Raw genomic sequence first — 13,792 nt, forward strand, 5'->3', positions numbered from 1 at the left:
CTACTAGGCCCCATACTGTCCTTACACATGGTTAATGCACTCCTGGATAAAGGGCTACCCAAGCCGTTGCCATCTCCCGCGGTCTTGCGGTGTAAAAATCATCCAGAGCACTTGCAAACTATGTATGTACTGCATGTTTAACTTCTTTCGCTCTGTAAATAGCCAACCAACAAACTTAACACCGAAAGCAGTTCTAAAGAAATTAGTTTTCAATTTTGATTTAAATGTGCATAGCTCCCAGTGTCTCCTAATATCGTAAGGGAGAGAGCGTTCCAGACGGCCGTAGAAGCGCATCTGAAAGCATACGATGCAGTGACTGTCTTTGTTCGATGGCAAGTCAAAAAATGCTGCGAGGATGTCCGGAGTTCGCGTGATGGTTTACGAGATCAGCGAGGTATTGTGGTTCATTTGTAGCAAACTTATTTCATTGCCCCATCCCCCCAGTGGACACGATCCCAGATGCGTCCCATCTCTTAGCTGCCACTCCGTCACTTTTTGTCACCATCGGTCATGACCCCTTTTCGCACATGTCCTGCACGATTGACCCACCTCTGATTCCCCGCACCTCCGATTAGCACGGTTGGTTGCGTACGGTGCAAAATAAGTTATACGTACATACCCAAGCCCATTTGCTTCACTTGACAGTTTGAACGATGCCATTCGCCTGCATTATGTTCTCTAATCTACACGTTCTTGTAATCTGTGATACATTTGCACTGTGGGCTATTAATATAATACATTAACATAATTCCTCTGGTTAAGACATTTTATATCATGCAATGCAATCAGGATTTATAAGGCATGTCAATGTTACCCCACCTCAACACGCAGTGTATAGGTAAAGGTAACGTCCATCTCTAGAGTTTAAAGAGTACAAAAACAACCCTTGTATGTAATTACTTGTATAACAAAACCATAACGGGACACCATGAATGTGTACAATTAAAAATGTGAAATTGGATTTTTGCGTTGCAAAAACAAAAAACGCACAAAGGCTATGCCGACTATAATTGCTACTAATGCAATTCATGATTGGGTATGAATTAGGTACAAGAGTTGTCCGGGAAACATGGACGAAATAAATCACTCGAAGGTCCTCTGGGTGGCACTTGTGGAGGGTCAAGTGGTACCGGAGCATCACTGATGTGCGGTTTCTTATTTACCAAACACCGCAGGGCTGCGCAGTCGCCGACTCGGATAGCAGTGACGTCCCAAAGGCTACCACTACTACCAGCGACTGTGTGTACAACCCACCCACCATGGAAGGTACGTCCGTTTGCTCGGTTGTCCGTCCGTCACGGTGTGCTCATTTTAATGGATAGCTGAGCACATTCGCCCTGAAGGATCAAAGCGCAGGTCTTGGTCAGGCCGGCGCAGTTTTGTGCGGTAAGGCTTATCGTGGGGAAATTGGGCCGAGATCACTTTCCTGGTTTCTCGAAGCGTGTTGACTAGTTATAGACCGTGGTCATGGGACCGTGGCACAACAATACCACAGTGGCTGATTGCTCAAGCGCTGCACAAGATAAATAGTTTGTAATATAATTTTGACAATTATCGTGGAACCCATAATATAGGTTTTTGAGTTAGATCGTGTAAATATAAATGCGTCGTTAGACCCGCCACCACCCGGCACAGTCAATGAGTAAGGTATGTCACGTAAACAAAACATGCCAATTCGTTACTAGTACAGCACACCGATGTGTTGGCAAGTAAACCCACAACATTCATAATTCGAGTATGACGTTTCTCCAGATATTACAACTAGCATCATCATCAGGTGACAGCCAGATTTGTAGAGAATTATCGTGTACCTCGTAAAGCCTCACCGAGTCTCAAGGCCCTTTCAGGAAGGTCCCAATTATCGGGCCGTTTGGCTTAACTCTATATTAACGATCGCGTTGCCTTTGTTTAAGAAGCTGGAATAGATCGAGACTGTTCAATTTATAAATATAACTGCGTGAGCAGTCACCATGGATTATGCATTCACTGCAAGAGTGAACACAAATACAACAAGAACATCATGCATTAATTTAGCGATGTGTCATGCTATAATGTGCTAGTTGTGATACATACGAATCGAGAAAATTGGACATCAAATGCAGAAATCTCTGACCTGCGTCATCCTGACGCCGTGGCAACAATGTCTTACATTAGCATGTGCGTAGATGGTCGTGAATTCAGTTTACGATTATCCTGAATTATTTTGCGTGGCCTTCACCCAGTGTGCAGCATCAGCAGCATCAGCAGTGATTTCGTGACCCTGTTATGTGTCGCATAAATATCCATTAGCGACTCCTCCTTTAGGAGCCCCAGGGTCAATCGTGTTTAAAACATCAGCGACCAAGTCGGGCAACCGCACGCCGCACGCTTGAAACGCGGAAGGAGTCAAAATACATTCGCTGCCGTTTCACAAGATGAGACTTACGTTTTAGTGGAGCGGTGTAGCCCCAAAGTTACTGTTTCATCACCATCGTTGTCATCATATTCATTAAGTTGCATGTATTTAACCGTGACATTGGGAGGTCCCCCCCCACCTCCCATATAATTTCAGAGCAGCCGTGTAAATCATAGCAGTCCACCACAGTGGGCGTGATGCATGCGATGGTTACGTTACTGTTTATTTTTCAAGGTTCCAATATAAGGGGGACTTATTCACGAGAGCAAGTAGAATTCTCAACATTGCACTCATAACGTCATTACTTCAAGCAGGACTACCATTTATAATACGAATTTAGCAACATTTTAAATGTGTAATGATTTGGCTCACTCGCGTTTTGATTAATTATCACGATTGGGCTCATTAAAACATATTACATAACAACATGCATGAATTGTAAAACGTGAATGGATACGCACACCATTCCATGCACATATTGTGAGCTTAAGAATTGACATTCATTGATTCATCGGTGCATTGTTACATTCTACTAAGCTACCGACATATGCATATATAATTCATCTTGAATTCTTGACAACAAGCTTGCTTGAAAATTATCTCCATTATAAAAATGATCTGCCAACACAGTATGTATACATAATAAAACCAGCATTTTCGATTTAAGTGAATGAAAATTGGCAAATGCTTCAAATAAAGGGACGAAATCGTTTCTACATCTCATTCTACATTTCAAATTGCAAATGTAATTATCATTCTGTAGCCCAGCTGCTGACCTATAGAGCAAAAAAAAAATAAATACTTATGGAGATGCAATGCAAGCATGTGGAACTGATGCATGTTAAGCTTGTAAATGTTAACCCCGATGCAGGTATGTTGAAAAATCGGCATAAATAATGAACAGGTTTCGAGATAAAAATCACTAATCCGTCTATTGGTGAAAACGAAATGTAGTAATATGCTTCAAAAATCCATCGTGTCAAAATGCAATAAAAATTTACAGTTACATGTTTTCTAAGTCAGTTGCAATTAAAAACGAGTATGTACCTTTGTCAAATACGGCATCGACAAATTGTATGTCATTTTACCTTAGGGGCCATACATAAATGATGTCACGCACCTGGGTGGGGGGGTCAGACATTTGTGACGATTTGTGACGAGGGGGGGGGGTTTGAGAAATGTGACGTCACATCAAAATGGGCAACTTTAAATAAATATAGATAACACGTTCTACTTAATTAAATAGACTTTTTAATAAATGTTTTCTCCTACAACATCAGAGTGCAGCGCCACGTTAAATACGCACTACAATGACAATAGTTTAAAGCGATTTGAAGCATGTTTTATTTGGGGGGGGGGGGGCAGAGATTTTTTGTGACGCCGTGTGACAATGGGGGGGGGGGGGGGGGGTCCAAAATCGTCCAAAATCGCGTGACGTCATTTATGGACGGCCCCTTAGAACATTTTAAAAGTGTAGTGACTGTACTTGTCACTGTGTGGTGCCGGGACTTGCGAAGTCACGGCCGGTAATGTTGTCATTGCGGCAGGGGCGGTTTCTTCATTAGGGCGATTGTGCGACGCACCACCAATGTCATTCAACCACAGAGTCACGCTAGCCGTCACTGTGCCTCTGGATATAGTCAAATCAGCGTCATGTCACGTTCTGTGGAGTACCGCCTCTTTTTGGGCGATTTCACTCCGGCTGAGAATCGCCCCGAGTGGCCCCATAGACTTACATTCAAAGATGTTTTTTTTAGAAGGGGGGCGCTCCAATGCATTCTCTATGGCTTCCGGGAGGGCTCGCCCTAACGTGCTTACATCATCATACGTTTCATCCAACAATATAATTTGTCGCCACCTAGTGGAATCTTTAATAAAAGAAACTTGAGTGGATTGTATTAATAGTGAGTATAGAAACAAACAAGATGTATTGTAAGAGTCACTTTATTTTTCATTAATATTAAAGAAGTGAAGTTGCCTTTACATGCTTAAGCTGTTAATTTATCCATTGCATGGGTGGACCTTATCCTTATCAATCATCCAGACATTTGCCCCCCCTGAGAGATTTTGCAGGAGCCGCCACTGCATTGCGGGTAGCCCGGGTTGCTGGCTGCAGTACCAACTCTAGCGGTGGTTGGCTGAGCGCTGGTTAGCGCAGAGGCACCGCGAGCAGCGTGCGGTGCCTGCCGGCTCCCAGTGACTGAGCGAGAGCGAGCGTCAGCCAGCCAGGGTTACTCTGGGGCATGACACTCTGGCTGACCTGCTTGGTTCTTTCGGTAAAGTCACGTAGAAGGGAAGTAATAAAATAATAAAAATGAAACATAATAAAATAATTCTCACGATGTTTCGTCCACAAGCTTGGTGGTGTTTCATTCTTCACATGAGGACGGCTGCTTGCGTTGTGGCCGAAACGTCGTCAAAATTATTTTATTATGTTTTATTTTTATTATTTTGTTACTTCCCTTCTACGTGACTTTACCGAAAGAACCAAGAAGATGAATCCCTGCAGTCACGAAAGCTTTAAATCGAAAAATTTCGGTAAAGTCACGTAGAAGGGAAATAATAAAATATTAAAAATAAAATATAATATGAGAATTATTTAATTATGTTGTATTTTTTATTATTTTATTAATTCCCTTCTACGCGACTTTACCGAAAGAACCAAGAAGATGAATCCCTGCAGTCACGAAAGCTTTACATCGAAATCTGGCTGACCTGTTGTCACGTGACCGGACGATACTGGAGGGGGGCCACCGGTGGACGGGGTCCGAGGGGCGGTCACGTGGTCCAGGAGAGCTCTCGGGAACATTCGAGAAGGAGCTCGAGAAGCCTGGAAGGTGGGCGGGGCTAAGGGCGGAGCCAGCCGCAGCCCTGGGGTATATAACGAGGGCTCCGTGGCTCACTTCTAGCGTGGCTAGATGGGCATTCGAGACCCCAGCGTAGGTTGTGTTATGTTACGTATGGTTACGTGAATAAATAGTGTTACTCCAAAGGTAACGTCTGCTACTCAGTTGGATTCACTACAAAAGTATAGTTTTTTTATCTTATTGAAAACTATTTTCCTTTTTTCCATACTAAAAATAATACGATTTCATGTTGTGACTAATATAAAATATGCTCGTGCATAATTGTTGTTTTGAGAAAGGTAAATGCAATATTAAACGTGAAGAAGGATAATAGTTGGCTTCTCCTTGGCTTATACAAGTGGCATGGCTATTGAGTGTGCAGGTGGTGAGACTGCACTGGGGGACCCACAGGCTGGAGAGGCCCCAGGCGGATGGTGATAAAGAGGGGGGGGGGGGGTGAGACGCTGGGCCACATTTCATTGCTTGTACCAGGGCTCCTGCCAACAACAACAACAACGCTGCACCACTGCATTGTACGGTAGTTTACTGCAGTGCTTTCTTCGAAATTTGACGCGACCTCTGATATCACGAGATTAGACGGGTTTTATCTGGCAGGATTATTTTTATATCGCTGTTTGCTTGTATTCAGAACTATCAACGAACCACAGAGATAGGCTCACACTGCGACAGGAAATGTTAACTGCCCAGTTGAGTCAAGCTTCCATGACTCAGACAGTGCCTCGGAGCTTTGTTCTGAGAATAAATGTGTGGTATAAGTAATGTGCTTTAGACGAGACGTTACGCAAGAGCTGTGCTCTTCAAATTCAGTCCTCACGACTCCGTATCATCTTTCCATGATTACCAACCAGCAGGTTGCAAGAGGCGTGCAGTGCCTTAATATGCATATGAATAGAAAAACCTCAAAATAATTGTCAACATTTGTTTTTTCTGCTTGTGCACCACAGCCAGCGCAACATGGCCAAATTATTTTATAATTATGCGTAGAGAATATTGCAAATTACAAAACGGCGGACTGCGAGGGATTAGCAGGTCTCCCATTAATAAAAACTGATGGAGATTTCTGTTTTTTATTGAATGCATTTATTTAATTAAAAAACATACTGAGCTGCTTGTGCATATCAATATGAATGTTCTTGTCATATTATTTGGGTCTTTCGGTAAAGTCACGTAGATAGGTTCAAATAAAAGAACAAAAAATTACAAAAAACTCCGGACACAAGCTTTCTTCCTGATGACGAACGCTTGTGTTGCAATGGAAGCGTCGTAGTTTTTGTTATTTTCTTTGAACCTATCTACGTGACTTTACTGAATGTCCCAAAGAATATGAATTCCTGCAATCATGAAAGCTTTAAGTCAAGATGTAATGTTCATGTCTTCACAGTCAACAATTTCGATTTAAAGCTTTCGTGACTGCAGGGATTCATATATATAAGCTCCTAGTTTGGTAGTGTCTCATTCTTCACCTGAAGACGGCTGCTTGCGTTGTAGCCGAAACGTCGTGAGAATTATTTTATTTTATTATGTTTTATTTTTATTATTTTATTACTTCCCTTCTACGTGACTTTACCGAAAGAACCAAGAAGTCAACAAATTCTCAGGACAAATTCCGTCTATATAATCAAAAATTGTCCATGGTGAAGAGTATGAATTCCAGTAAATAAGTGTGTAAATTAACTAAAGTCTTCTTTAACATGTGGCTCAACCATCTATAACACTTCAGTAATTACTCTTTTTAATTAATGTTACGTCATCTCAACGTATTCACTGATATGGCGGGGAATCGATCGGCACTGCGTTTATGTTCATGCCACGGTTCGTGAGCCTCAGGAGTAGCTTGGTGATGAATGTCTGAAACGCTTGCGGTGGATGATCGAAGTGTGCAGCGGTGTACCACGTGGTCCACAGCTCCGAGATTGATGTCCGCAGTCGCACTGTGGGTTATTCAATGTCTAAATAAAATGGAACCATTTCTTGGTAAACGAATGACCTTTATCCACAGAGCTTCGCCACGCACTGGAGTTGTGCTGCACAGAGCAGCAGCTGAGCGGCGCTGGAACAGACGGAGCTGCTAAGGAGGGGCCCAATGGAGTAGCGGCAGGTGCCGAGGTCACATGGGACGCGGGTGGAGAAGTCGCGAGAGTGGCTGGGCTGAACTCTGACTCAGAGACTCCTGCCTTGGCCCAGAGTCCAGGTGAAGCACGTGAAGAAACAATGGTCACATTTATAGTAGACACGTGATTTACACACGTGTGTCAGTTGAATGAAATGAAGGGACATTTTGACATGAATGTTTTCTTACGCATTTAACTTTGGGTGGAGATGTGCGGCACTGTAATGTCAATCAGGCGACCTGAATTTGATTCCTAACATCAGTGGTGAGTGATATGTGAACTGGTCCTGACCAACCCTACTTCATTCACGTGCACCGACCAGCATCGAATGTCATCAAACTTTCCCCATGACGGAGAGGCACGGTGATGGCTTAATCCAGCACATTATTGATGAAGGGCTATTGTTAATATTTGTGTTCTTAAATGTGTTGTTTAGCTTATATTAGAAATATGGAACAAAGATTTAACAGAATATGGTTATTGAAGTGTCTGGCTTAATCAAAATCCATTTCATATAAGATGCTGTGTAAATTGTACCTGAAAATGCTGCACATTTCTTCTAAAATCAGTACCATTGCTCTGTGTATAATTTGAGTAAATTTCCCGCTCAAAAATATCTTATTTCACATAGTAGAGACCTGATTATAATTAATGAACTTATTTGATGATGTACATTTCTCTTTAATACGAATTGTTTTTCGCATAGTGGACTGCATTTCATTTTGAGAATTAAACAGCCACATTAAAAGAAGAACACGCTCACTCATTAGGAGCTAATCAAATGAGAGTGGCTTTGCGGAATTAATTGGTTAGGAGAGCCAATGCTCGGTTAATGGTATTCGTGCATTAATCAGTGACTGTTGGCGGAGGAATGACCGGGCATGACTGACAGGTGCTTCACCTTCGTTAGTGGACCCTCTTTCATATACGTGTCTGTTCATATTTTTTTTATAGAGAGGGGGCTTCTGCATATTTGCAGCACCATATGGTACATTTGTCATTGTAGAAGCAACCTCCGATGAATAGGTTTTTCAACTTGCAATTGATTTGCACCAGAAGTTGTCATTGTAGGTTATTTTGAATGTTCGTTGCTCCCGTGAATTTAACTAAATTATTGCAATGGTCACACGAGAAACACACACATTCCTTGGGATGGAGCAATAGGTCAGTACACTGCATTGTGAATTTGACTTTGATTTCTCGCCAGGGCTCTCATCAGTCACAAGGCATGTGTGAATTGGTCCAGGGTACCTCTTCATCAAAGTGCGATGACCAACGCGGTGAAATATGTTCAAAAAACCCTCATGACTGGCACGGCATGGATGGGGGATGCCTTCATTCAGCAGCGGGTTTTAAATTAACTTTTTCACTTGTATAAAATTATTGTTTTATTTGATAGTTTGCTCACCTGGATTCCAATATATATTTTAACGAATTAGACAGGGCAGCTAATTGATAGGTAAAGTCACGTAGATGAAAAAATAATAAAATAATAATAAAATGAAAATAACTCAATTAAATCACGACGTTTCGGAGGCAACACAAGCTTCCGTCATCAAGTGGAACAGCCACAGCAAAATTACTGTAGGGAGTAGAGAGAGCTATTTGTGATAAGCGATTATATAGGGTAAGAAGGGGGGAGGAGCCAGGGAGATAGGCAGTAGTATTAATAATAAAACAACTATTGACTATGCTGCTAGACTGTTTGATTTGCATCTTATTTTTAAAGTACCACGCTTCAGATTGTGAGCAAATCAGATAAAACCTTTGGGAGGTTTACTCACCTGGCACTGCTTCTCACATAACCATGCAGGAAATATGAACTTTGCAGTCTGTACGACCATTAGGTCAAAGGTGGCAGAGACAATGGTGGCAACAGGCTGACTTGGGAGATAGAGAACGAAATTATCCTCAAAGGAACGGATACTGTGTTTGCAATGTGTTTGAGAGCTGTATCGATGTATTCATTCTTTGAGTCGTATCGATTATGAAGCTCACAATACATGCATTGAATCATGTGTGAACGTCATTGTATTTAAATGTTCAAAAATATATATTGTATGTAATACATCCGCGTGACCTCCACTCCAGTCAGTTTCGGCCACTACATTCACTACAATGTAAAATAAACATTGTTTTTGAATTACCTACTCCATATTTAAAAGCAACGTGCCACATGCGTCATTCGGGCTTCTTCATAGGAGAAAAATATATGAAGTGGACGCTTCAAGGAAAGTCCCTTGTTGCTTGAAACATCAGAGTACTGTTTATTTTGCTGTTGGAAGGCAGTGCTATTGCCAAATGCCATGGCTCTTCTTGCATTTGCGTACCAGTTGTTTAAAATTTAGCCTGCAGTATACATCATATACATAGAAAATGTAATGTTTATGGGCACCATTGCAGAGATTATTCTACCAATTTGAATCCCATTTAACGTGCATTTTTTTCATTATAAGTGATAATAATGCTATCTTCCCAGTAAAGCCTCACTGAATCTCAATACTTTTTCAGTAGGGTTCTGGACTTGGTTGTTTGGCGAATGCCATTGTGGCACATGGTGTCAGTTAGAGTCTGAAAAAAGTCCTTCCCCCTATTAAAACAAAGTAGAACCCCTCTGAACGAACAGCCCTGTCAACGACCAATCGCTTATTGATGGGCATCCCTCGAACTCAATGTGTAGTGTATAGTGTAGTGTATGGTAGTGTAGTGTATAGTGTAGTGTATAGTAGTGTAGTGTATAGTAGTGTAAAGTAGAACCCATCTTAACGACCACCCCTATTAACGACTAATCGCTTAACCACGGGCATCTATAGAGCCTGATGTGTTCACTTACGGACCATTCCCCTGTTAACGATGGGCTTTTGTAGTTACAGTAAATATGCATTAATGCATTGATTAACCATGTTTATTTGAATACGACGTGCTTATAATGTTGTTATTATATTTATGTATTAATATCCATTGCTTAAATATTATAAAGTAAGTTTTTGGGGTGAAAAAGGTGTCACTTTTGATGCAATCGGAACGAATTAAGAAATTAGCATGCATTTCCTATACTCGCTGAACGACCAAGTCACTTAGCAACAGGTTTCGTGGAACCAATGACCTGATTTAAGTGGGAAACCAAAATCAGATTCACAGTAGTGATGTTGCGATGCAGTGGAGGCAGTGAGAAACGGGCTGAAGTAAAAGCGTTACTTGTTGTGTACACGTCGGAGTGTTTGGCACGTGGGAGGAGACTGTAGCACTTGAGAAAACCCCACTCACTCGAGGAAGTAACACTTTCAGCCCAAGCCTATAATGCCTGATCTTCCCAGGTGGATTTCCACTCATGTGATAGCGTGACTCGGCTCGGCTTAGCTTCTGAGATTGTATTAACTAGGCGCATTTCGACGTGCCTCGAGGTTAGGCATAACAACTTAATTTAAACAAGATTTGCTTCATTGCAATACAATTGACCTCATTGAGCATATTAATAGCCAATAAACATGAGGTCATGTAGCACACGAAAAGAAGACATCTCAATAAATTGAACACCAACCCTTGCAATCTGCAGGACGTGAATTTTAATCCCTCTCAATTAAATGTTTACGAGCAAATCACGTTGTGCCAAGCACAGGAAAAACTCTGATTCTCTACAAGAACAACTTGGCTGTAGCCATATAATCTAAGTCACACATATTCATTTAATTATCAGACTGCCCCATTCTGAACACTTACGAGGTGCCACCGTTAGGCTTGAGGTATTAGCGCTGATGCCAGAATACCCCTCGAAACCGAATTGCTCCATGATAATACTTGGCATATCAGTGATGATTATGATTAGGATGATATGTAAATTATTATAATTATACGATACAGCTCTCTGTCAATCGACTGATGGGTGTAGGGCTTCTGATGCCATTTGGTAGTTTTTTTTACTATCTTTTACCATGCTGGTCAGTTGTGAAGGTGAGCTCAGGACCAGTTTTGATATCACTTGCCACTGATGTCATCCATGGCTGGGAATTGAACGAAGGTAATCGGATTCATAGTGCACTGTAAAAACTACGATGCCACCATACCACGCATTGCTGTTTGGATTTATGTTAAACTTATTTTGCACTGTACACAGCTAACCGTGCTCATTGCTACGTGGGTGACTCAAAATTGTTCCATAATACCATCTTAAAATAAAGACTTAACTTTTGGGTTCAGCGGGGCTATATGTGTTATCATATAAACATTAAAACCCGTTCGTGTTAAGAATAATGATTAACGTAAATAAATGTGGAACTGGCCATTCCAATTTCGCTAACCTTATCGATGTTATTTCTGGGATAATTATTTAACTAAGTATATGAATCGAAAAAAAAATGCAATTAACTATGTTTTTCATGGTTTATTTATTGGGACTCTCCTAATATTGGGAAATCCCCTCGCAGTCACACCCAGTGCCACCTGGCTGATGATAGCAATAAACATCACCAAGCTTTGCCCATTACATTCCCGCCCGTGGCACAGACCCAGGTGAGACTACATTGGCTGGATCATATAGCCCGCATGCCCAGCCACCGCATGCCTAAACAGCTTTTATTCGGCCCAGATAGAGGGGGCTAAATGGGCGCAGCACGGGCTAGAGTAGAGATGGAATGATGTGATACAAGAGGATGTGGAGCTGAGTGGACTTACTGATGACTGATACCAGCGGTGTTAACATCGGCCTCTGTGGAGGAGGCTCGTGAAGGATGCGACTGGGGAGTTGGAGACAATTACCTCCCAGCAACAATGGAGGGCAGAGGAGCGGCACTCACAACAACGAGTGGAGCGCCAGGCAGCTAAAACAAGCAAGTTGGCACAGTAGGGGGCACAGGTGGTGCATCGGCCAGTCATTTAAGTAATTCAACCCATGGCACCTGGGTCTGTCCGGTGACCTGCCAGCGGGCGTTCGACACTTCACGTGGCCTTAAAGTACACATAGCCTGGCACAAGCGCAGTGGTGACGTCACCGCCACTTAGTGGCGAATGGCGGTTGTTGTTGGTGAGATGTTGTTCCCCAAAATATATTTCACGTTCTCCGATTAGTCGAGTAACCAAAATGATAATCAGTAGAAGAATCAATTATGCTCAGTGTACAGAAGACACATGTACTGCAATCCGAGCATCCTCCAGAGTTTGACCAGGGCCGAGCACAGAGCCGGCCCAGCCACTAAGCGACCCTTGCAATTGCAAAGGGCCCCGTGGCCTAGAGTCACTGCTAGCTAGTGGGTGAAAAAATCATACATCAAAGGGGCCTCTAACCAAATTTTGCTTAGGGCCCCCAAAGGTCTAGGGCCGGTTCTGGCCGAGCATGATGGAGAGCCCCTCCGTGTACCGCAGTGACACCCTCTCTGTGTGTGTAGGGGATGTCGACAAGGAGGAGCCGGAGACACTGCCATCAGTGGAGGAGGCGCCCAGGAAACCGCGGAGAAAGGACACACCTGTGTACCAGGTCCCTCCGCTGGCTCTTGGTACGGTCACAGTCAAGACGTGCAGACATGCAGCAACTATCTTGAACCCCCAGACGCAGCGGTGTAATAATAACGTGCGTGCAGGGGGAAGGACAAAAGTAATAAACACAACAAAAATTGTTCGAAAGAATTGAGTTTTCTATTTGGAATTTAAAGTGTATAGCTCCTAGTGGCTTCATAATATGGGAACGCAGGGCATTCCAGACGGTCGCAGAAGCGCATCTGAAAGCTCACGATGCAGTGACCGTCTTTGTTCGATGGTTCGCCACAAGCCACTGCGAGGATGACCGAAGTTTGCACGATGGTGTATGTTCCTTGACGAGATCAGCAAGGTGCTGTGGTTCGTTTGTATATGCGACCTTATACGAATTATGTTTGTAGGGACTTCTCTATTTACGATCAAGTTAGGTTCCAGAGGTCTGCTCGTAAGTCAATATCTTCTTAAGTCCAACTTTACTCCTGTAGATTCCAAACATGTTGTACGACATGTACATGAAACACGGGGAATGGCTTTAAAAGTTGTATAATCTCCTGTAGATGTAGATTCCACTGGTTATTCATGTTCTGCAGATGCCACTGGTTCTTCATGTTCTGCAGATGCCACTGGTTCTTCATGTTCTCCAGATGTAGATGCCACTGGTTCTCCATATTCTGCAGATGTCGATGCTATTTCCCTTTGGTGCTCGTGTTTCCTCTACTCTCTTGAAAAACTTACCAAGAGATGTCCCTTGCCCGCAAATGAGAATTTAGTCAACGATTAATGCCCCGTGTTATCAGTGCCGGATTAAGCTAGTGCGGGGCATGTAGCATATGTTATTAAGGGACCCTAAATAAATAAAAACACAAATATTAAAACACTAAATGTTAACTTGCACAGTAGAGTAATGGTATATTTTTTTACTTGCTATACAGCCAGATAATACGACAAAT

General features: G+C 42.5%; 1 protein-coding gene across 1 annotated transcript in view; it reads left to right on the forward strand.

Moving 5' to 3' along the window:
• The window catches only part of LOC133345230 (protein phosphatase 1 regulatory subunit 1A-like), a 28,283-nt gene that overhangs the window by 10,545 nt on the left and 3,946 nt on the right, over positions 1 to 13,792 (forward strand). The window contains exons 4-6 of the mRNA XM_061555808.1: positions 1,176 to 1,266; positions 7,262 to 7,453; positions 12,755 to 12,862. Coding sequence (XP_061411792.1) covers positions 1,176 to 1,266; positions 7,262 to 7,453; positions 12,755 to 12,862 — 391 coding nt within the window. The remainder of the gene's footprint in view (positions 1 to 1,175; positions 1,267 to 7,261; positions 7,454 to 12,754; positions 12,863 to 13,792) is intronic.

This window comes from Lethenteron reissneri, chromosome 21 (genome assembly GCF_015708825.2).
Source record: "Lethenteron reissneri isolate LAM-NWPU_2019-01 chromosome 21, ASM1570882v1, whole genome shotgun sequence".
NCBI lineage: Eukaryota > Metazoa > Chordata > Hyperoartia > Petromyzontiformes > Petromyzontidae > Lethenteron > Lethenteron reissneri.